This window comes from Gekko japonicus, unplaced genomic scaffold, assembly GCF_001447785.1.
Source record: "Gekko japonicus isolate JY-2015 unplaced genomic scaffold, Gekko_japonicus_V1.1 scaffold178, whole genome shotgun sequence".
Lineage (NCBI taxonomy): Eukaryota > Metazoa > Chordata > Lepidosauria > Squamata > Gekkonidae > Gekko > Gekko japonicus.
The window spans coordinates 1,208,597-1,234,185 of NW_015173679.1; the positions used below are offsets into that span (position 1 = coordinate 1,208,597).

Genomic DNA, 25,589 nt, shown 5'->3' on the forward strand with positions numbered 1-25,589 from the left:
CCATCTCTGAACGTCTCTTGCCTTGAAAATCCCACGGGGTCGCCATAAATCTGCTGGGCCCTTGAGGACACTTTCCACCACCAACGTATTTCAATGGAGCCCATACAAGTCAATTGGAATTCCTGGCTCCAATTATCTCCCATGGACCTTCAAGCCTCTCCCATTGTTGAGAGCACGCCTGTCATTCGTTTTAGTATACACACAGCGCTAGACGTGCTCTTGCGTAAGTACCAGATGAGCTCGACCACCGTGGGCTGACAAGGAGCAGAGCTCTAAAAGGAGAAATATACGCATGCGTGCCTGAACAGAGGCTACAAGAGGGATGTGGAAGCAGTAGGTGTCAGCTGGGACCATCGTCCAATCAGGAAGGAGCAAGTGGAAAAGGCTGTGATGTTGTCACCTGACTTGTGGTCGTCCGGCGCAGCGCCTGAAGAACGTCCGTCGGAGCTGGCCCTGAGTGAGGAATGGGGGCGGTCAGAGGGCTATTGCTGGCTCGAAAGGGCTGCAGGAAGCAGAGCTAGGTAAGTAAAAGGTGTCTTCTCGTGAAGACTCAGTGGTTTACGGAACGAGGTGAGAGGAAAACAGACCACGCAGGAGACTCTTCCGGAGACTCTTCGGCGTCTCTGTGTTCCCTATTTTTTTTCCCTCCTCGGGGGGGGGGGGGGGGCAGCAGGAGGAATATCGGAGGCCGCCTTGGGAGCTGCGCGTGCGTGTTTGTTTGGCATTTCTCGGCTCTTTCCGACGGAGTGGGTAATGCTGAGGGAGAGGAGGAGGTAAGCCGGTTGTGCCTTCTTGGGACGGGGGGGATAGGAGTTCGGCCAAGTCTCCTCGCCGGGATGTTGAAGCCTGGCGAGGGTGAGTCCCCGGCCTGGAAGGGGGCGGGGGCAAGCGGTCCGTTCTGGGCAGAGATCATCTCTCTAGCGACCTGGCCGATCTGAGTACCACGGCGAATCTGGGCCTTGTGCTGCCAACCGCACTGGGAACGGGCACGAAGACCTATTGCCTGCGGAGACCCATAAAGTGTGGAGAGAGTTATGCGAAGAGTCGGACTCGACTGTGCGACTGAACGGCAGAAATTGGGCTCTGTATGCAGCTAACAGGACCAACTAGTAAGCCTACGTTCAAACCCTATCGCCCTGTAACCACAAGCACAGACAAATGGACATCTGAAATTAGGCGCTCTTAGTGGCCTATTAAAACCCAATTGAATTTAATTTTGAATGAACTTGCCTTTAAGGCTGTAATACAAAGTCCTCATAATAGAACAGCTAGATTCAAGTCCAGGAGCACCTTTTTGTCGTTGTTCAGTCGCACAGTCGAGTCCGACTCTCTGCGACCCCATGGACCAGATCACGCCAGGCCTTCCTGCAGGCCCATAGCTAACATGGGGCCCACGGGGCCCAGTCCCCTTGTGTTTCTTCTGGGCCCCCTCCCTCCAGGGCTGCCCCCAAAGTGCTCCAACTTACCACCTGCACTGTACTTCCATTTAATTAGCTGGTGGGCCCCCCCAAGGCCCCCTCCCAAAGAATTCCCTAGCTACGGGGCTGCCTTCCTGTCTTCCGCCGTCCTCTGAAGTTGGCTCAATTTCATGTTCATTGCATCTATGACACTGTCTAACCATCTCATCCTTTGCCGTCCCCGTCTTCTTTCATCTTCAATCTTTCCCAGCATCAGGAGCACCTTAGATACTAACAAATTTATGGGGTAGGAGCTTTTGAGGGTCAAAGCTCCCTTTGTCTGATGGCACCAATAGCTTTGACTCTTGAAAGCTCATATCCTGTAAATTTTGCTGGTGTCTAACGTGCTATTAGACTCATATTAAGAGTTTACTAGACTTGCTTCTGAGTAAATGCATTAGGGTGATAAGTACCATGACAGACAGCAATGCAAGGTAATTCTGGACATGGTCTCCTTGATGGGGGGGTCGGTCAAGGTGTTGAGTTGCTCTAGTGTGATGAGAAGGAACTTGAATATGAAAGTTGTGAAAGGTGTTTGTACTTTAAAAAAATTGGCAAGATATAGTAGGGTCAGCTGATATACCTGGCAAGTGGCTGCATTTGATTGTTGGGAGCAATCTGGATCTGCCTTTTTTGTTGTACTTTGTGAAGATGCAGTGTAACTTTATTTGCTTCATGTATAGCTTGCCTTTTTCACTGATTGTGTAATATAAAAACTATTAAATCAGTCACCATAAGACTGCAATGCAAGGGGGCTAAGATTACTGAATCAGAAAACTATTCAAACAAAAACCCTTGTCTAAATGTGACATACTATAATGAAGAAAGTAGATTACAAAGACAGGTAACAATGCAGTAAAACCGAAGTGAGATATACAATAAACGTTGCGATAGACAGTAATCTTATTCCCTTATAAAAGCATCTTCCTGAGCTGTTCAGTTGTAATACAGTTTTTTAAATGCCTTCGTGAGCTGTTCTGTTTTGATAGGAAAATGGGAGCCTGCCTCATCTCAGTAAGTCGTTCCATGAGGTGGTAGCCACAGTGGAGAATTCACTTGTGGGCTGTAGCTGATCTTAGCTATTTGCATGGTCACACGCTCAGGAAGCTTAGCTCAGATGAGTGAAGCTCATGCACCAGAGAATAGTAGGAGAAGCACTCCTGCATTTATGAGGGTCCAAAGCCATGAAGGGCTTTATAGATGATAATCAGTACCTTGATTTGGACCTGGTAACTGATCAATAACCAGTGGATTAACTGTAGAATGGGTGTGATATGCATGCTGCACCAACTCCTTATAGCAAATATGCTGCACCGTTCTATACCAATTGGGATTTCTGAGTTGACTTTAAGGGCAGACCCTCATAAAGAACATTATAGTAGTCTAGCCTTGAGGTTGCAGTAGTATGTATCCACAATCCAGATTGGCTGAGTCAGGGTAGAGAGCCATCTTCTAGCTTTGTTATACCAGCAGTGTATCTTGAACAAACTGACAATTTTCAATACATTTTCCAAGGGACATGAAAAGTTGCCAGAATGAGGTAAACAGTAAGCAGGGCTCTGTTTCTCCTCATCGTTTTTAGGGGTTTTTGGCATTGTGACAGATCTCTAACTTAGCTATAGTAGCTGAAAGATACATCTGATACATTTTGTGCTGAATATCGTTCATATATTTTTTATTTTGCTTGGACGTGTGCCTCTGTGGATGCACAGTGATACCTCCAAATGTATAAGCTATAATTCACTCTTCTTGTATCAAGGCAAGTAATAATAGACTTAAAACAAACTATCCATTTTAAATTCAGGACAATGGTCAAAACAAAAAAGTGTCAACAGTTGAGACCTGCCTAAGTCTGGCTTTTGGAGGCAGATGAAAATTTCTCTGTTCATGAAGACTTTACAGCATAGTTGCCAATTTTTGATATTTATTATGATGGTATTGCTTTGTTTTGGTGTTCAGCTGTGTTTATTACTGTTTTATTCTTATTTGAATTCAGCTGTGAACTTTATGGAAAGGTGGTGTGAACTTTATGGAAAGGTGGTGTAAAAATACAGTAAGTAAATAAAGGAGTTCAGTGATCTTCCAACTTGGTCAGTACTTGGTGTTTTTCAAGGGGATGCTTATGGTATATCTTAATGCTTAGCCCTAAGCAAGAGTTTTGGAAATAAGGCCATCAGTGTAACATGAACTTAAGCAGTGATATACAGTTGCACACATCTATAGCTTGTCTATTGTTCTAGCTTTTGCTCTTCTTGGCTCTTTCCAGTTTGGTGTGGTGGTTAAGTGCGCGGACTCTAATCTGGGAGAACCGGGTTTGATTCCCCACTCCTCCACTTGCACCTGGCTGGATGACCTTGGGCAAGCCATAGTTCTGATAAGAGCTGTTCTTGAAAAAGAGCAGTTTCTGTTAAGAGCTCTCTCAGCCCCACCTACCTCACAGGGTGTCTGTCAGTGTTCCCTCTAAGCTGAGTTAGTGTGAGCTAGCTCACAGTTGTTTAGCCTCCGGCTCATATATTTTTGTCTTAGCTCAGGAAGGATGGCTCCAGAGCAAACTAATTTATGCAGTAGCCAAATCGCTCGCTCACAACTTTAATGCCAGTAGCTCACCAAGTAGAATTTTTGCTCACAAGACTCCACAGCTTAGAGGGAGCACTGGTGTCTGTTGTGGGGAGGGGAGGGGAAAGGAGTTTGTAAGCCGCTCTGAGACACCTTTGGGTAGTGAAGGGTGGGGTATAAATCCAATCTCGTCTTCTTCTTCTCCATGCCATAACAGTGAACTTTGATGATGGTCCAAGCATCGTTAAGGTTCCGTGTGCAAGCAGGGGATGGTGATTGGTGGTGTTTTGGTGGTGTTTAGAAACACCTCCAAAGCTTAACATTACACTTGTTGACAAGATCCTACTCCGCAGGTGCAATGATGTGAGTGGTAACACAAATTTCTGCTGTCCACAAAGATTGGCTAAAATTTAAAGATCCCTGAGTTTAAGTGACCACAACCTACAATCCTGTGCCCACCTACCTGGGAATAAGTCTTGTTGAACACTTCTAATTGAGCATGCCCAAATTGGGCTTTATTTTCTCCCCTCCACCACCCCATTCCAATCTGATTTGGGGGAAAAGCAGCACAGGGAGAACTGCTACTTGGTTCTAAGAAAGCACTGTCTGTGTAGTTTTCAGTGAGGTCACAGATTTCTTATTCTGGTCCTGTTTGAAGGCCTGATTGGTCTGCTGCTTCATTCCATACATGCTGTGCATAAGATTCTTCACATTTCACATGCGGAACCCATTATGTTTAAGGTGCACTAGACAGGAAATTCAATAAGTTTTGAGAGTCAGATCTTGATAAACTTGTTAGAATATCTTCATTAGACTGAGCTGTATTTAGGAAATGTTTGTCCTAAGACAGTACAAACTCTTTGAATTAAGAGTATTTGGATAATGTTAATTTAAGGATTAATTCTTAAAATTTCAGTTGTAACAGTCAAAACTCACAAGAGTCTCATTTCAGTTGAATATTATTGAAGCTGGCTAATGTAATAAGTACTCATTTGTGTTTTTACATTCAGGATGAAGTTATTGTTGATTTAGTGAATGCGCTTCTAAGAATATTTATTGCATTATTTGTAATACTAAGCTGTCAGCTGAGCTGCATGGCTCTCTCAACACCCGTTTAAAGGTTTTGTTTTCCAGTGACTGGAGTGCAACTGCACACTATTGCTTTCAAATTCAGAATTGTAAGATTGGGAAAAGCTTCTAAATAAAGATAGGAGGTAAAGATAGGAGTAATCTACAGTGTATTCAAATTCCTATTTTACTTAGGCCTGTCATACAAATGTAGGCAGGAATGACTTTAGCCACTTGAATGACTTGCAGGAGCACTCCTGTAACTTTTATATAAAACTTTTGTACAAAAAAGCAAAGATTCAAGTATGCTTACAAATGATTTATTTAGAGAAGCTATCCAAATACCACATTTAACAAATAAGGGGTTGGAGTGTAGTCCTAGAAATGTAGAAATGCAGCAGAAATACTAGTTGGCTCTTTTAGCAATTTCTGAACTGGCCCGTATTAACTTGTTTTCTGTTATATCCTCAGAAATTTATACAGAGATTTCCAGTAAGAAAAATTAGCCTGATCAGACAGTTCTCTTCTCTTCTTTGGGAAGAGAATTATATTGGCCTGAGGCATGAGCATAGCTTAATAAGAACCAAAACAATTTCTGTGTTTTAAAATCTAGCTTCTGTGTTCATATAGTAGCTATTTTTAATAACCTGTGTTTGATAGATTTAAATTTATGCTCTAAATGTTTTTCACATCTAGGAGAATAAAGCGACTGTAGTTGAGATGTTGAATGTTTAATCAAGTGCTTGTGCATTGGATATCTTAGTACAAAAAACCTGGTTACTTTAAAGAAAGTTAATCACTGGAATATCTGGTAACTAGTATAAGTGAACACTTTCAGTAAAATGCTGTATCATGCCCTGTCAGTACAACCTAATGAATCAGCAGCTCTTAACTATTGCGAGCACTCATGTGAAACATATCTTTTCCTCCATAAAAGGAGAGGTGGTTGGGGTGGGGTTAGTTATACAACCGTCATTTAAAGCTACTGCTGATTATTTATCTGAACTTCTAAGTGCAAGTTTTCTTCAACAGCAATAATTAAGGTACTAGGTATAAACATTGTAAAGGGACTACTATATTTAGTAGCTTTGTAAAATGTTTTTCTGCAATAGAATTTCATGGTGGAGGTTTGCAGCCTTAAGGTAATATTATGTCCCTGGCTTCAGCGGATTTAGAAGGCTGTAGCTTTTCTTAGGATGGCACTGTTGGTGTTATAAAAAATTAACTACTGTTTTTGGCATGTTCTTTGTAATTTTTGTGGTTTGTAAGTAGCCCTACCATCCTGAAGTGTAAATGTTGCAGAATGTCTTGATTCTGTGGCAATCCATATATAATTTTTATCAGAATGGTCAGCTTTATTCAGCTAAATTGTAGCTGTCTCTGGTCTGAATTGGAATCCATAAAAGCATATATATTCCTTTATGTATTTTCCCATTGGTTTCTTTAAATTGATATTGCCCAGGTTATTTTAAAAATATGGTTCTGATCAATAGATCAGCCAATCTGTAATTATCATCGTTCCAATCTCACAATCCTGCTCTTATTCCTTGTTCCAGAATTTATCTGACATCTGATTGACCATGTTCTTTTGGTGCTGGATGCTTGCTTTCAAAACAGCAAACATTCTAATTTTAAGTTTCAGAAATATATTCTGAAGGAAGGCAGTGCCATGTGTTATACTCAGATGTTGCTTACCTTTTTGATGCGTATTGGTTTAATATTTGCAATGTGCCTTTTAGTTATAACAGTCACTAAATAGTTGGAACCCTCACACTGGTTGTGAAATGTTCTTAACCTATGTTAAGATGTGGTATAATTTTTCTCAGACTTGGCAAGAGTAGTGTTAAAATACAAAGTAGTGTTATAATACAAAGTAGAGTAGTGTTAAAATACAAAGAAAATGTGGGAAACCTTCAAAGAATTTGAGGTTTAGCAAAAACAATCAGGTGCAGAAGGGACTTTAGCCATTCTTTAGTCCAAAGTGGGGTGCCATAACAATCACAAAATGCCCTACCTTGTTAGAAGACCTATGAGAGGCACTGCTCCCTGTGTTCTATATTGTAGCGACATAGAACTTTGTGGTGGGCGTGCATGAAAAACAGAATACATAAAGAGTTATGAGTTTTGTAATGGGATAGAAAACTAGACATTCACAGCCCTTGAGCATTCAGGTTGTCATACTAGATGTGATTACTTTTTAAGGGGTTTTATTCTGGCTTTATTATTCTGGTTCCCCCTAATAAATTGGTGCCCTGTTGAACTCTAGTTGTTCTTTCTGAATTTTTGTTTGGTTCTTGAATTAGCAGCGATCAGCATCTTGGTTTTCTTATTTCTGATTCTGTCTCTCCACTACAATCAGACGTTGGAAGAAATGCACTTAAACAAGTATGCTTTACGCTTGTTTCTTCAGTAGGCTTGTTTGTTAAAGGTTCAAGTTACATTTGTACAAATCACTCAAGCAAAAAGGGTTGCACAACTTATCCTGTAGAGACAAACTGTTTTTCTAGCAGGATGAATGACTGAAAATTCAATTTGGGTTTTTTAGACCTTCAGTTTTTACTCATGTCTGGTAAATGAAGCATATTTTGATGGAGATGGGTAATAGGAAAACACTGGACATCTTCCATAATTATACCTAAAACAACTGAAACTGAGAATGCCACCAAGCCATTTATTTAGGTGGTTGTTTGGGGGCTTTACTACCAGAAGAAAGGGCAGGCCTGTTCCTGAGATTTGCTCTTTTAAATATTTACACATTTGTGGTAAGTAGTTAGTTTTTCTGCTGGCTTTTGCCCCAGGTTCTGCCAAGCTTTGTATGTTAATGCAGAGGGCACTGCTCCTAGGTGGCAACCAGGAATCAAACGTTTTTATTTCATGAGTTGGTAAACCTAAAGATCAGTTAACCTTGGAGTAATTTTAAAAAATGCATTAAGGACTATATTCTGCAGTTTTCTTTGAAGGAAGGGGCGCAATAGATTTATTGCCATTGAATTCTCTGAATGCTTTTTATTTAATACTAGTGTCTTTAGAATTTTACAGTGCAATCTGAAGAACACATTCCTTGGGAGTAAGTTCCATTGAATGAGCAGGATTCTGAGCAGGATTCTGAGGAGATCAGTTTAGGATGTCACTGTAATGTTGTCTCTTAGTTGGTTACTTACCTTACCTTAGAGACTTGTTGCAGTAACTGACTGAGGTTATATTGACTAGGCTAACCCCGACCATTTCCATCAGAACTCTGTTCTCTGTAGAGTTGTGTCATTGCCCACAGTCTTAGCCACTTTGGGGAGAGAACTATTTGTGATGTAATTGCATCTTCTTGTTTTGGGGCAGGGCTGGACCTGGAGCATTCCTTGCTCTTCTCTGCCATTGTTCCCTTCCCCTGCTGCATGTCTTCATTAGCAATGAAAAGGGGGCTAGTATACACAACAAACAAGTAAAAAAACTGGATTGCAAAACTAGGAAAAAGCAATGAAAACAGTCTAATACATCAAATAAACAATGTAGTAAAAATTCCTTTAATACGAAATAGGGTTATAAATTGGAACACAATAAATTCCTTAAATTGGGGCTATCAGAGACCCTGATAAGTATTACAGATGTGAACAGCCGAGACCAAACTTGACACATTTGTTATGGGTACGTCCAATTATCATGCCATGTTGGTTAGAAATTAAAAGACTAATTTTACTCTAGAGTGTTCACTAGATCTTAATCCCTTTACTGCAGTAGTGGAGTACTTTCCTTCTTCTTGGAACCTCTGGAAAGGACAATAGCTGTGAAGGTCGGCATCTTAAAATGATGTTGAAACAGATATAAAGCTCCATCAGTGTGGTCTCTACCCTGGCTCTCCATGTGACAGATCTAATCTAAGTGGTTTCTGTTCAGCACCCATGAGGGAAACAGAAGAAGAATCGTAACTTTTATTTACTTCCAGGGGTAAGGTAATAATGTGGTTTAGAAAAGGGGATAGAAACCATTTACAGATATAACACAGTCTTGCTGGGCCCATTCATTCCTAAGGTTACAGTTGATAATTTAGGAGAGTAGAAAGCAGTTAGCAGCCAAGTTTGCCAAGTTTGTATTCTTGAGGTGAATATTGGCCTTCCCTCAACTTCAGGATTCTCGCAGTCTAAATCTGAACTCCTCTTAGAAACCCAAAATCTTACACTATTTTCCCACAGAAACTGGAGCTTTGAGACAACTCAACCTACTCTACTTCATCACAGCCTACTCTACTTCATCACAAAAGACAGGTTCTGGGGGTTCCAGAGTCTCCTGAGACAGGTTCTCTCCAGCTAACACTCTGGAGATACAAACCCTATCTCTACACTGGATGCCGGCAGGCTCTCTCGCTCTCTTTCTGAAGGTCAGATCCTATCTGATCTGCGCTGACAGTGTAACAGCTTTATTTCCCCTTTCTCTCTGCCCTCCCACATGGTTCCTCCAGCCCTTTCAGGGATCTTGATTAGCTGCTATGCTCGCACACCAAACAGGACTTAAAGGGAGCGGTGGCGCAGGCTGTAAAAGCCTGCAAAAAGTAATCTATCTCCAAACAGCCATAAGGCTGTTCGAGTCCCACCACGGCCGGGGTGAGCTCCCGGCCCTTGTCCCAGCTCCCGCCCACCCAGCAGTTCGAAAGCCCTTAAGGCAAGTAGATAAATGGGTACCCACTTTTAGGAGTGGGGGGCACCCTACCTACTTTTGTGCAGGAAATAAGATGCCACTGAACTGAACTTTAAAAAAAAAAAAGATTACCTTTCTCTGTAAAAGAAGCAAAAAATGCAAAGTCACTAAAAGTTCCGGTATGTATCACTGTAAAAAACAAAAAGGTGGGAGCATGCGTGGCGACACTGACATGGTGGACGCATAGAGGAGCCGCTCCACATCGCGCCTTCCCCTCCAGGCTAAAAACTCACAAAAAGATGGATTAAAAAGAAACCAAAGTAATGGTAAAAGCAGGAGGTTCGAGAGGCAAAAACACTCCAAAATCTTCACAAACAGTAACAGCTTATTTTCCAAACGAAAAGGGCCAGAAAGAACAGGACACGCCGACCTCCAAAATGGCAGCCGTGATGACTTCAGAGAACTCAGAAACAGCACCGCTTTGTAAAAAAGACCTCATGGACCTCTGTGAAAACCTACAACTTTATTTGTCCACATCCATGAAGGAACTTCTGCACCCGGTGCAAAATCAACTAAACGAGCTCACAGAAGGCTTGGGAAATGCTTTCAAAGAGGCCGAATCAGCGCTGGAGGCAGCAGAGGCAGTACAAAAGGAGGTAAAAGAACTGCGCAATAATAAAAAATAGATGAAATCAAAAATACTACTATTAGAAAATAAATGGCATCAATCTAATCTTAAATTTCGTGGGCTGGAGGAGGGCATTGAAGGGAATAAGGACTTGGCATTATTTCTCTCAGAATGACTGGCAAAAACTTTAAACTTTGAGGCTGGAGATACACCAACAATTTCTAAAGCACAAAGATTAGGCCCTTTAGCTTCAGCCCAGCAAAACTGGCCAAGGGATGTACCTGCTCAATTGCTTACAAGAACCAGAGACAGCTTACAAGAACCAGAGACAGAATATTAAAGGCAGCGAGGCAATCTCAAGCACTTACAATGAATAGGAAAAAAATAATAGTCTTGCTAGACTTTCCATCAGAGGTCCTGGAAAAAAGGAAGCTATTAAAACCTTTTTCATCAAAGCTTTTCAACTCTAAAGTAAAGTTCAAATGGAGTCCATCATCCAACATTTCAGTTTACAGAGAGGGAACTCTTTATCAAGCTTCTGACCTCAAAACTGGACTACATTTATAAAAAGCCCTAAAGGTAAAGATCACTCCAGAAGAGGAAGAAGAGATACTAACTCATCCATCGTATCAACATGAACCAAACTCAGAGGACTGAGAAACAACAGGAACTAAAATTAGCTGATAAATATTTCAGAAAAAGAAAAAATACTATACAACGATTATCTATACAACAGAGAAGTTAATTGCAAACAATTTGGAAAATGTTGGAAAGTTTATTGGTAATAAGTTTAAAAAATAGAGGGTTGATAAGTAAAATATATGTCATTATTGTTATAAGTAAAGTAATTTGTTAAAAATATTGGTTGATAAGTATCAGATATGGAATTATGGTTGCATGAAAAAATGTAATGAAGATAAAAAATATTGTTTTGCAAAATATATTGCTTTGGTTATTTTAGATCGAAATAATACAAGGAAAAGTAAGCCTAATTTAAAGACTATAGCCTGGGGGGGGGGGTTTTGAAATTAAGTTATTGGAAAAAAGAAAAACAAAACTAACAGATTGGGAGCTAGGTAAAGCCCCCTGACCCACTTCTTTGTAAATGGGTCCTCTGTAAAGGTAGCCTTTAGAAGGGCTTGGAAGTTTTATTTTTGGAAGTCTATAGAAGTGCCAACAAGTATTATTTTATTGTGAGTGTGTTTAAAAAAGAAAAGGTTGGGAGCCGAGGCTCCAAGATAAGTTTTGTGGCACGTTATTTGAAGTATAGATGGACAAATATAAAGTACTTACCTGGAATTGCAGAGGCCTAAATAATCCTGTTAAGGTGAGACGACTGTCTATTAGAATTGTGAAGGAGAAACCCAAATAGTGTGTTTGCAGGAAACACATTTTAAAAATCATATGAAAGCTGTTTTAAAAACACCTTGGTTTCAACAATCATTTCAGTCCCCGGGTAGCTCAAAGGCAAGAGTGGTAGCAATATTACTTTAAAAAAATATACCTTTTAAATGGGAAGCAACAAAAAGTGATAGCAGGAGTAGATATATTGTTATAAAAGGCTTATTAGAAGGAAAATTAGTGACTATAGCATCATTATATGCTCCAAATGTAGAACAATTGGAGTTTATAGAGGCAACTATGAGTGAGTTAGATAATTTTAAACAAGGAGAAATCATATTAGGAGGGGACTTCAATCTTATTGCTGATTATAAATTGGACAGAACCTTTAAGATACCCCCTAACAGAGTTCTAAAGTATATAAGGAATTTATGGAAATAATGGAGAGTTATCATATGGCAGATGTATGGAGAATTGTAAACCCAGGTTTAAAAGACTTTACATATTATTCAACTGTACATGATGTGTATACAAGAATTGATTTTATTTTTGTTTCAAAAACGTTATTGCATAGTATAACTTCAGCAGAAGTAGGAAACTGCATAATTTCAGATCATGCATGGGTAACATGTAAGATAAAAGATACTGAATATGGCAATAAGGATCCAAAATGGACACTTAATAAGATGTTATTACAAAAAGAATCTATACAGGAAATAATTGCAAAAGATATAGAAGAATATTTTAAAATTAACTCAAATGGGGAAGTGGTGTGGGATGCGTTCCAGGCAGTGAGGAGAGGAAAATTAATATCTTTAGCAACTTCTTATAAAAAGAAAGAAATAAGTTAATAGAAGATTTAAAAGAAAAAATTACATTTTTAGAGAAAAAAACATATGAGGTATGGGGGGGGGAATATCTTAAAGAATTGGAAAGAAAGAAATTAGAAGTAATTGAAGTATTAGCAGTGCAGAAAAACCTGATGTTTTTAAAACAAAGATATGTTACAAAAAGCCCTACATCATTTAAATGGTTGAAAAACAAAGTACAGCAACAACATTTAGCATCTCAAATATATAATTTGAAAGGACCCAAAGGGGAATTTATTTTTACTACAAAAAATATTATACAAAGATTTGTTGATTTTTTATCACAATTTATATAAATCAGATAATATTGATCAAGATAAGGTATTAAATTATGTTAAATCTATAGGGTATAATTTTAAACTTACAAAAGAACATCAAAGCTATTTAGATCAAATTATAAGATCTGAAGATAATTGCAGAAGCTATGGCTAGAATAAAAAATAATAAAGCACCAGGAAGGGATGGATTCCCTATAGAATTCTATAAAAAATTCAAACAGTTTATTATAGAGCAAATTACAGCTACTTGCAATCACTTATCAACAATACCATGCCTAATACATGGAAAGAGGCTAGAATAATTGCATTGCCTAAGGAACCGTGCCGTATTAGGGGTGCTGGTAGGTTGTCTCCCCCCCCCCCGCACCATATGTGGCCCTAGATAGGTATTAGCTACTATACAGTAGCACATTGTAAACCGCCCTGAGACCCGCTAGGGGTTAAGGGCGGTATATAAATCACCTGTAAATAAATAAAATAAATAAAACCTGACTCTTATCGCCCCATTTCTATTCTTAATCATGATTTTAATTTTTTTTCATCTGTAATGGCCCATCGTTTAAATAATATAATGCCTAGTTATATACACTCCGATCAAGCAGGATTTATAAAGGGACGTACCTTATTAGATAATATTAGAAGATCATTAAATATAATACAGTATTGTAAACAAAATAAAATAAATTCGGCCATATTGGCTTTGGATGCCGAAAAGGCATTCGATAAATTGGAAATTAATTATTTGAAAACAATACTTGCTCATATGGAATTCGGACAAATTTTTTAAAGATCAATAGACTTGTTATATAATTCTCCTACAGCCCAATTAAATATAAATGGATATAGATCAGAGGAGGTAAAAATTAATAGAGCTACACGTCAAGGTTGTCTGTTGTCACCCATTTTATTTGCAATATCATTGGAACCTTTAGCTTATGCAATTAGAAATAACCCTCTTATCAAAGGCATAAAAATATCTACAGAAATACACAAAATTAGTCTTTTTGCAGATGATACGGTGATATATTTCAGCAATCCAATTGAGTCTTTGAGCAATATAGAAAAAGAACTTAATGGTTTTCATGAAGTTTCGGGATTTACTATTTAAAAACAGAATTATTCCCAACACATCTTAATGAGGTAGAAAGACAGGAAATTATAAATAAATTCCCTTTTAAATGGGTAATGAAAACCTGGAGACATTTGGGGATATATGTCCCATTAGATTTGAATGATTTATTTGATAATAATTATAAACCATTAATAAATTTAATAAATATGTTAAATTCATGGTCAAAGATAATTTTATCTTTTCTTGAAAAAAACAGAATTGATAAAAATAATATTACCTAAATTTTTGTTTTTATTTCAAAATCTACCTATTAATATAAAAAGTACAGTTTCCCAAGATTGGCAGAGAATGTTGGTTCAATTTTTGTGGCAAAAGAAAAATCCTCCTATAATTTTAGATTACTTACACGACCCCTGAAAGAGGGAGAGCAGGGAGTGCCTAATTTAAAATTATATTATGAAGCAGCATTATTAAAAAATGCATTATTGTATACCCATTTAGAATCTGGTAAAGCCTGGGTCCAAATAGAGAAAAGTTATATTTCCCCTGGTTTGATACATGAAGTCTTTTGGGCCTCACCTAGTAATAGACCTAAATCATTAAGGGAAAAACAATTTTTGAGAACCACTTTAGAGGTGTGGGATAGAAATAGAGTATTAGCTCCGGGTATTTCACCAGAAGCAGCTTTCTTAGGTCAGGTGTGGTTTCCCCCTGGACAGGAGGTTAAACACATATAAAAATTGAAGAAATGCGGGGAAATTTAGAATTAGAGATTTATGTTTTCAAGGGGGGAAATGGACTAGAGAACAAATGGCAGAAAAATATAATATGGAAATTCCATGGTTTCAAGAGCAACAATTATCTCATATGATCGCCGCAAATGGCATAATAGAAAACTCAAATCGCCTATTGACAGCTTTTGAGACTTTAATTCATAAAAAATTGACGGAACAAAAGGGAATTATATCTATTTTATATAAGTCCTTGGCATTTTTGCAATGGTCAAAGATCTCAGCACAACAACAGACCTGGCATAAAGATCTTGAGATGAACCTTGCTTTGGAACAATGGAATAAAATATGGAATTTGGGATTATATACCACTGCAGCTTTAAATTTACGTTATCAAAATTATAAGATTTTTTCAAGATGGTATATGACTCCGCTTAAATTGTTTCATTCAAAAATATCGGAGGACAACTATGTGTTGGAAGGGTTGTGGGCAAATTGGATTGTTGTTTCATTGTTGGTGGTCATGTCCAAGAATACAGGAATATTGGTCAAAAATAATTTCAAAGATGGAAGAGATTGTGGGTATTCAAATTCCTAAATCCCCATTGGGAATTCTTTTAAAAGGCTGGGATAAGGGTCACTTTACATGTACTATGAAGGAACTTTTGATTTATTATTAATTGCAGCAAAAATAATTTTGGCACAAGTCTGGAAAACAGATAAAATACCAACTATTAGACAGTGGGTTTTGAAAGTATGGGATATAATTGCTATAGATAAAACACCAACACAAATAAGAGAAAAGGAGAATACAAAATTTAGAGAAAATTTTACAAAAAAGTAGTTTAGATTTTTTTGATTATATTAACAAAACAAATGATACAGGTAGTGCCTTACCTGCAAAGTATGTTAATTTTGCATTTTATTGAAATATTAAAAGTTATATTGTTTATTGTTGAAATGGTTATCTGAGGAAATGTAATATTTTGATATTTAATAAAAATAAAGTTATATACAAAAAACAAAAAGGTGTACACATCTCTTCTGTATTGCAGCTAAATTAATTCATGCACTCTATGTGACCCTAAGAAGAAATTCTGTCCCTGCGAGAGGCTTTGCAAAATTGTTATTTTTGGATTACAAAATCATCTATGCTTCCTCCATAAATACAACAAAATTAATAACTATATGGTCTTAGAAATTTTGTAAATCATAATACGTCCCTAGGGATTATACAGTGTAATGAAATCCGTAAAGTACAAAGATGAGTGTATGTCCACTTCAGTTTCTTCTTAGGCCAGAGGTGCTGAACTAATTTCTGTGAGGGCCAGATCTGACATAAATGTCACTTTGTTGGGCTGGGCCATGTGTGCCATAAAATGGAATGTCAGGTACCAGAGATATAAACTTTATAAAGGACACAGGCAAGCCTAATTAACAACATTATTTTAATCAAACTACAAACATGCTTAAAACATTAACACTCTTATAGTATTTCCTTTATTTAACACTCTTTAATTACTGACACCTGTTGGTCTGAATTATTGCAGCAAAAGAGTCAGTGTCTGTGCTGTAGCAATCTTGAATATGCTATTTAGGTGCTTATCAGTAAGCTGACAATGTACTTTTATTTACATTTATTACAGAAAAGAGCTGTTCACCAATGAACGTTGTCCCTAACATAGGCAGAATTTTAGAAGCAAATGCCTTAAGTTGGGGGTAATTCAGACCCAAAAACTGGTAACATTTGCTAATGCAAACTTCAGAAAGCTTATCCTTCAGCATCACACTGCTCCCCCACCTACCTGAGATTTGTGACATCTTTTCATTGGTAGGTGGGGAGAAGTGTAATCCACCTTGAGAGAAACATTTCCTGTCTGTCCTCCTCTCCCCAGCACAAGTAATCCCAGGGGTCCTCCTTCCTCTCTGAAAATATACTTCCCCACTACACCAGATCAGCAACTTTTTTCTCTGCAACTCTGGAATCAGGGTTTCTTCCCCCTACTCCCAAAGGGCTGCTTATCTAGTATCACAGTGGAGAAAAAGCAAGAGAGGCGGGCAGAGAAGAAGAATGTGGTGGCAAAGGAGGTGGCCCAGTGTGCACATGAACTGACATGGAGGCAGTGATCCCCAGCCTGTGATGGGAGGAGGAGAGGGAACAGTGGCCTCGTGTGTGCAGCCTGGCCCAACCAAGATAGAGGGGGAGGGGCGATGGACCTTTCAACCAGACAACCTGACACAGGCCTTTTCACTGCTCTTGCCACAGCCCCCACTGCCGCCACCATCCTCCTCTTCCTTGCTCGTGGACCAGATAACAGACCTGAATGGGCCGATTCCAGCCCCAGGGCCATGTGTTTGACATACGTTTAGGCCAAACAAGAGTATATCCCATTGCTTCTGAAAAATACATAGCTTTTGACTTCAACAAAACTCCACTAGGAGCTACACTGGATAGGCAGTTGCTTGCAATCATCCACTGAGGTTAAGCTTTTGTACTTAAGACTTGATGTAGATTGGTGTACACCTAAGGATATTCTTGAATCATTGTAAATACAAGTAGAACAAGGGAGAAGATGCAAACTTTAGTATTTTATAGGTCAAGATCAGCACCATAAATTATGCACAGAAAGTAAAGGGAAACCTGTGCTAGATATTCAAGGCCTTGTTCTCTCTGTGACCTGCTACAAATTACATGATGCTTTCAAGCACTAATCAAGATGAATTCCTTGTCAGTCATATTAGAGTAATGTAGTCTTGAATCTAAAAAGATATGAAGGGTTATCATCAGCTGTGAATTGGAAATAGATTATTATTGCACATACTAACTGGAGTTGGTGAACAATCCTGCCAACAATCTGGGCTGAAAATTCTGTTCCTATATTTATTTATTTTAGAAAATGCATATGCTGCCTTTCCTGAAACCTTCTTAAACTGCTCTTAGTCATTTTTTTTTTAAAAACACCCAGCTATAGCCTGAACAGAAGGTGGTAGAAAACTAGTGACTATAGCAGTATTTTTACGACTGAACTTGCACAAGTTACACTGTAAACTAAATGCCAGCTCTGTATGCAGTGTGGGCAGATTAATGTTTTTGTGGCTTAAAGCTTCCTTTTTTCAGTTTCTGTATGTTGTATCCAGAGGGTTTTTTTTACAAATTCTAAGCTGATGTTTGCTTAGATCACTATGAAGAGTGTTGTGTTAAACTTTGTGCATTAAAAATTATTTTTAAAAGATTTGAGAATAAATTTAAGAATAAAATTTAAAATTAAGCACAGTAAATCAATATCAACCTATATTTACAATCACGGTAAACAACAGAGGACATAGAAGAGAGCTCCTCATGTCAGATAACACATTAGACTTCTTGAAGACTCTGTTTTTAAGTACAAAAACCCATTTCTTTGTTATCTCTTGTACATCCTGGGCTTCTTGTAAAGTAGTTAGTTTGACCCATATGAACATTTCTTTTGCACTACCAATCCAGTCTTGTTTCTTAGGAAGTAGCCTAGATTTTTAAACTCTAGGAAATTGTAGGTCTAGCAGTAGTTATCAGATAAAGAGCAATATGTTTGATACTCACAAGGAACTGAAAGTATATAGCTAAGAATTAATTCACCTGTGCTTTGCAAATTAACACCAAACACTAAAGACAGCAGGTTGGTTACCATTTCCCCAGACCTCTTGGCTCTTACGCAGCTCCATCACATTTGTATAAAGTCAGCTTTGTCCTCTCCACAGGACCAACATCATCTTGAATATTTTTGCTAAATCCTGGCTGTGCTAAAGGGACTTAAATACCATTGGTGGAGTATCTTGCGTATATTTTCTCTGAAAAGTACACTAAACTGAAAATGTGGATTCCCCCGGGCTTACAAAAAAGACCAAACAGAATGGCTAACGTCATGGCCCAGGGCTTTCCTCCATTTCCATTCAAATCTCTAGTTTATACTATGATTAGCCTCTAATAACATAGAATAGAATATTAACAATATCATAGTCTCCTTCTTTAATAAAGCAGCTTTCAATTTACCCATTTCCTCCAGCATCTCACCTTTACAGAGCTTTTGAAAGATAAAGCTTTTCCTTTGTAATTCTTAAAAGTGTTGAATGTGACCATTACTACTTTTTCAAATCTTTTCATACAACAGCATTTAAAAAATCTTTTTAAATCTCAGGTTTAAATCAGTACTAAACCATTCTGATAACCAGAATAGCCTTGTTCAAGTGATAAAAGGCCAAATTTGGAATTGTTAGCCCACTTGGAGTCCATCTTTCCTGAGCTGAACTCCAGTCAAGTTCTGTAAACAGTAGTAAGATGTCTTAATATCATAATTTAGTAAGGTGTCTTAATATCATAATTGGAATAGACAGAAAAATAATTTATTAAAACAGAGTTAGTTTGGATTTTCCATGTTAAACTTAAATACTGCATTATTAGATTATTTTTGCCCAGTCTAAGAAATGGGTTTTGCAGTTTCCCCTATTTTCCCATTGCTTTCAGCTGCAGCTGTTGAGAAGTACATGTAGTCTACTTGCAAGATTGGTTAACTGTGTTAACATTTTAATGTAGATGGAGATAATTCATGCAATATTACACATCAGCATATGTGAGCAGGATGCACTCTGAAACCAGAAATGTCCAACCACTGAAGCTGATCTGTGGTGCATTTCGTAATATCTTCTACTCAGTGGCTGAAAGTAACATGTGCCTTATCTATTTTAACATTTGGTTTCATATTAATAGTATCTTTTGTTAATATTGTGGTGCAGATGCTTTGTGGTGTGTATTTAATTTAGTTTTTGTTTGCATTTACTCTCAGGTCTGAAGAACAGAACATGCTCCCCTCTGAGACTTTCACTAACATTTGTGATACAGCATGTCTTTAAGCGAAAGGAATACTGTGGTTTTTGCGTATGAGTCTTCAGTACACAGTATCAATGTTCTGCTCAGTCTTGATGAGCAGAGAAAGCAAGATCTTTTTTGTGATGTTACCATCTTAGTGGAAGATCAGCGATTTCGGGCTCATCGCTCTGTGCTTGCTGCTTGTAGCAGCTATTTTCGTTCAAGAATTGTGGGTCAGTTGGAACTTGATCTTATCATTATTTTACCTGAAGAGGTAAGTGCCACTGCAGTTTACATGCTTTCCATATAGACCATCATTTCTACTTGAAGCCCTTATTCAGTTTTGCTGCAGTTTATCCCTGGGTTCTTAATAGGAAGACCCATTGAAGAAAAATACTAATTTAGCACTTGATACAGAAATTTATACACATGAAATTAATAGTGATGTGCCTTTCAGGTGTGCATTCAGGAGTAAGAACCAAATCAAACGTCTGTGATCCCGGACTCGCTGCATAATTTGTTCTCTAGAATAACCACAGTGACACTCATTCTAAAAATGAAAGAAAGAACATCTGTTATCCTTCTCCATGCACTTCCTCTAATTTCTGGTACACTGATGTTCATTTTAGTTATCCTTCAATGTAAATTTTCTTCCTCTTACTTTGAAAGGAAGAAAAGCTTTAGTATACATATAAATGCTACAACAAAAGGCTTGAATTTCTTGCTTTATAGATTTATAGCTTGCTTGAATCTCTATTAGATTCTATAGCAGAATGTGCTCTGCTGTTCAGATGTGTTTATTTTCTTCTTAGATATTACTCAAATAGCCTGTGAACCAAGCTGGTCATGCTTTCTTGTATTGATTTATTTATTGGGTTTGCATCCTGTTTTTAAACTGGGGTCCCCAAATCAGCACACAGCATTTGTAAAATGCTACAGGTGCAGTAAAAATAAAAAAACAAACACACACACTTCAGTATGGGAAACGCACAGTCCAACTGAATCAGGAGCAGACATGTTATGGAATCTTTGCCTATCTCCCCCTTCTTTTTTGCCACCCCTCATTACAAGGAATATATCCCATATAAATGAATGAGGGTGTTTCAGTCAAATCTTGAAGTTGTTCCTTGATGCAGAGGTGAAATAAATGAGGAGCAGCAAATCAAAGCCAGATAAAGTGGGGGTGATGTTTGCAAAAAAGTGTTTTTGAGGAAACTGATTTACCAACACAGGATGATCATTGGCAGATTATGTTAAGAGTTTGGGAGAGCTCCTCTATCCAGCTTGTTATTAGAAAGGCAGTTTGGCTCTGTGATCAAGAGTGCTTTTTTCATCTACCTTTGTTTTGAAAATTGAAAATTCCAGCCCTGGCTGACTTACTGATCTGTAATTTCTGGACTGGACTACTTTAACATAGTGTACATAGGGCTTCCATTAAAGTCAACTTGGAAGCTTCTACTAGTGCAGAATGAAGCCACTGACCTTTTAATAGACGTGGCTCCAATTACACAAATCAACTGCTCTAGTTACTGATTTGCTTCCAGGTTTAATTAAAAGTACTGGACCTTTAAAGCCCTTTACAGTCTAGGACCTACACAGCTGAACTGCCTCTTCATATATGGTCTGTGATAGACAGGGTAGGTTCTGCCTTTCCCTAAGAGTGTCCAGTGAGAGCTGACAGAACGTTGGGGAGAGACAGTTGGAAAACAACAGTTAGGAGGGCAGTTGCAAGAATTTCTCCTTTCTGTGCCCCCCTTGCTGCGTGGCATGTTCCATGTCTGCAGCCAATCAGAAACCCTGCCCACTTTCTAACAACATTTGGCAGGCACCAGGAAAGGTGTTGACAGGTACCATGGTGCCCACAAGCCCACATTGGGGAGCTCTGCTACAGCCCAAACAAGCCAAAATCAAGTCAAAGGTTATAATCACTGATTGCTAATAAGGAACAATGTATTTACATGTTTATGTATTCACCTCTTTAATTTTTGCCATCTTGGGGTAGAAAGTTAATATATTTTCTTTGTCTCATCCCTCTTTCTTAAATAGGTTACACTAAAAGGCTTTGATCCTTTGCTTCAATTTGCATATACTTCTAAACTTATTTTAGATAAAGATAATGTAGCTGAAGTTTGCAAGTGTGCAGAATTCTTGGGAATACATGACATTGAGGAATCATGCTTTCAGTTTCTAAAATTCAAATTTCTGGACCATAAACTAGGCTGGCGTGAATATCAGAGAAAAAAGTGTTGTAAATCACGCTGTCAGAAAGAGGAGCATAAAGTAGATGTTGCTGCCGATAGCTGTCTGGAAATAGACGATGTGAATGAAATCTTGCAAAATGAATGCATTCATCCTCACTTGAAGAACTACAAAAGTGAAAAAAATTCAGACGTATCTCTTCTACAGGACAACACCAGTCAGACATTTGAGTCTGAATCAGAAAGGGACCAGGGACTTGATTTTGCCTCCCTTTGCCCCAAATACAGGAAGTTCCAAAAAGCTGTGGGGAGTGATAAAGCCCCTACTTTGGAGTCCAGCTCCAACATTAAAGAAGTTCAGGTAACATCTGCTGCATCTGTTCATCGGATTGAATCATATACTAATGGTGCTACAGAAAAATCTTTTGAATATGCAGCTGTGCCTCCAGACACAAAATGTGAAGATGCTCAGGTAGAAATGGAAGAAGATGGGAAAGAAGAGTTCTTGAAACAGACAACTTCTGTGTTCCAGAGTACTGAATGTTCTGTGGAGAAGTCAGTTACTTTTTCTCCTCATAATTCCTCTGTTGCTACTCATGGCCTTTATTCCACTGCTTTCTTGAACACATGCGATCAATATTGTCACTTGACATTGAGTGGTATGCAGAGCAATACAGAGGTCACTGAAAAGGTCACTGAAAAATGCAGCATTGTTACAGAACCAGGAAACTGCAAACCAGTCAGTGGAAGTCCTGATGAGAGCCTGCCTTTGAAGTCTGACTTGTGTGAAAGAGAAAATGTGAATGATACTTCACCTAGCAACCGCAGCAGTGTGGAAAGAGAGGTAGCAGAACATTTAGCAAAGGGGTTTTGGAGTGACATTTACAATACAGATACAACATGTCAAGTCAGCTTGTCTTCTGCATCAGATCAGGTCTATTCAGAAAAAAAGGCAGAGTGTCCTTGGTTAGGCATCAGGATCAGTGACAGTCCTGAGCACTGTTCTCAAAGAACTTTCACAACTTTGAGCTCTGTTAACTGCCCTTTCATAAATAACCTCAGTACTGGAAACAGCACGGAAATTAGTAGTGGTGATTGTATACAGGAACAGCAGCAAGAACAGTGTCCTTATTCCTGTGTGATAAGTTTAGAAGAAGATTCTGAAACTGATACAGAAGGTGATAGTGAATCCTGTTCTGCAAGAGAACAGGAATGTGAGGTAAGAATGTATACAGAATCCCATTCTGTTCCTGAATATCTTACATCAAACCTTATTTCCATCTAAGAAAGTTAAAGAAATATATTTCTTTTCTAAAATAAGCAATATATCTGAGTTAGGTAACTAGAATACTAGCCAGTCTGTTGTGCTAAGCACTCTTGATGAGTTCTGTTGAAATCCATTGAGCTGCCTTTGAATATTTTCCCCCAAAGTGTTCACATAAAATATCTATCCAGAGACTATACTAACTATGGAAAGGGGTAGAAAACCACATTCATAGCTTCCATGGGTATATTTGCATGTTTCCCTTCTATGAATGGTGATTCTAGATAAGTCTCTTCACTACCCTAAACCTCTTCCCACAGATCAAAAGAGACGCATTCCTAGTTTCCTTGTTTTAGTAGAGTTTCATTTGAAAGATTTAGATCCCATGCAATTGACACTTAACTTGGATATGAATGCAACCCTTTCCCTGCAAGATGTGCTGCTTATGTTACTAAGCTCTACCTAGGTGGCTATATTTGCTGGGCTTTTTGGCTAATATCTTGCATAATTACATACAATTTCTTCGTCTTTTTACAAAACATTTTAATTGCTTTTCTAAACTACACACCTATAGGGTTTGGGGATGGGAACAATCTAAAACTACAAGTAGCAAGAGATCGTTAATACAATTGTTTAAAGTAAGGTTAATTCCCTATTAAAGTAGTAATGCATGAGAGTTAATACATTGTACTATTGTATTGTATTACATACAATTTCTTTTTAGAATGTATACATACACACCTTTCCTCCTTCCTTTTTTCACCTGCTACATGCAGGACTGGCCTAGCTTTTACTTAGAATGGCATTTCGCTTCTCATACAACCTCTTCCTTTTCGTGGATCCTTCAATTCTTCCTTATTTACCACCCTCTCTGATCAGATAATAGAGACACACAAACTGCCCCCAAAGCTCCTCTGACTGTGAGCCACAGTGGAGGACAGCTTTCACAGTGGCCAGAGAGAACCATGAGGGGAACAGAGTCCTTGGATCCAAGCCTGTGCTTTGAACTTGTAACCAGTGATATGAGGTCCAGTTTTTAAAAACAATGTAATGCATGGTTTTGTTTTAATTTACATTTTAGGTAAAGCTGCCGTTTGATGCAGAGAAGATCATTTCTCTTTCTAGAAATGACTTTCAGTCATGTCTGAAAATGCACAAATTAACAGCTGAACAGCTGGATTGTATCCACGATATTAGAAGGCGAAGTAAAAATCGAATTGCAGCACAGCGCTGTCGCAAGCGAAAATTAGACTGCATACAAAACCTGGAATCGGAAATAGAGAAATTGGTATGTGTGGGATCTTTGCTTGAGAACTAAAACCTAACCTTTCTACAATCCTAAGTTCTTTTAAACTATGGTGCTACATTTTCAGGGGTAGCTGTTCACAACTTCTCACCATGCTCAGATTTCCTTCCCCATTTCCCTGCAACTAGAAAAGTTGTTGTAAGGGTGTTGACCACTTGGCCAGGCATAGCTTTGCAAGATGGCAATGGAAATACAAAATTGTGCATTCTTGAAAGGGATGCAATTCACATACATTTCACATGAAACTCCTACAATGAATCAGGCCACTGGTTCATCAAGGTCATTATCTCCCCAGGATCTTAGGTGGAGGTCTTTCACAGCACTTACTAATTGATCTTTTAAACGAGATGCTGGGGATTGAACCTGGGACCTCCTGCATGCTAAGCAGATGCTGTGCCACTGAGCCTGCCCCTCTTCAGGTGGTCATCTCAACTGGGAGTGCATATTACAAGGCAGATCTAAAGTAGCCAGGGCTGATTGCATTATTGTTGAGGAGGAAAGAACTATAGGAGCAAACTATCTGGACTGTGAGTTCTTTTGTCATGGCAGCAACCTACTTTTTCCCCAGCCAAAGTGGACTAATAGCAGGTACTTGGAGAGTCAGCAGACACTGAGGTCTGGTCTGAGTGAATTTATTTGTTTTAACTGTAACTTAGTTTTTTATTAGGATTTCCCCTTTTTTCTTGCTCTGTAGTGTGATATAGTTTGTTGCAGCCGGATCTGATGTAAATGTCACTTTGTCGGGTCAGGGCATGTGTGCCATAAAACATAATGCCAGGTACCAGAGATATAAGTTGTATTAAGGACAGCAGCTGGTAAGCTCCGAATTGTTGTATCCTCACTGCAAGGCCACATGGGCTGGGAGGGGAGTGCAGAGGAAAATCCACGTGGGCAGACTGGAGAGCCAGCGGTGCAGCACTGGGCAGATGCTCCCATGCTGCTTGACTGCTGCAGACGAGGTTGTTCCGCCATGCTGAAGCCACAGTCGGAGTGGCTCTGCTCACACCTCCTGAGCAGTCTCCTGTTCACTCTCTTGCACTAGCTGCTCATGGGCTGCACTGGAGCCCTGGACAGGCCAGTTCCGGCCCCCAGGCCTTACGTTTGACACCCCTGTTTTAAACACTACATCGAAATAAGTTGGAAAAAATTTCTCATGGTTTCCATATCTTATAGGCTTTGCCTTTAATATTTTTACAGGATTTTTAGAGATGTTTCCCTTTCTGTTAGGTTCCTGTATGTTTAGAGCCCACGTATAATCGGGGAGGCCAGCTTTAGGAGCAGGGACTGTCACTTGATTTGGCAGCTACTATGTTTGGAAGGCCCATCACTTTGAAGAGGGAGAGCTGTGAGCC

The 25,589-nt window shown here is 38.8% G+C and overlaps 1 protein-coding gene across 2 annotated transcripts in view; it reads left to right on the top strand.

Annotated features, from left to right (window-relative positions):
• Positions 1 to 489: 489 nt before the first annotated feature.
• The window catches only part of BACH1 (BTB and CNC homology 1, basic leucine zipper transcription factor 1), a 28,773-nt gene continuing 3,673 nt past the window's right edge, over positions 490 to 25,589 (top strand). The window contains exons 1-4 of one of the 2 annotated variants that reach the window (XM_015422993.1): positions 490 to 521; positions 19,447 to 19,743; positions 21,516 to 22,886; positions 24,013 to 24,219. In XM_015422993.1, the coding sequence (XP_015278479.1) occupies positions 19,504 to 19,743; positions 21,516 to 22,886; positions 24,013 to 24,219 (1,818 nt within the window). In that variant the 5' untranslated portion in view covers positions 490 to 521; positions 19,447 to 19,503. Of the gene's footprint in view, positions 522 to 6,099; positions 6,125 to 19,446; positions 19,744 to 21,515; positions 22,887 to 24,012; positions 24,220 to 25,589 lie in introns of those variants that run through there. The other variant, XM_015422994.1, reaches the window with a different exon arrangement.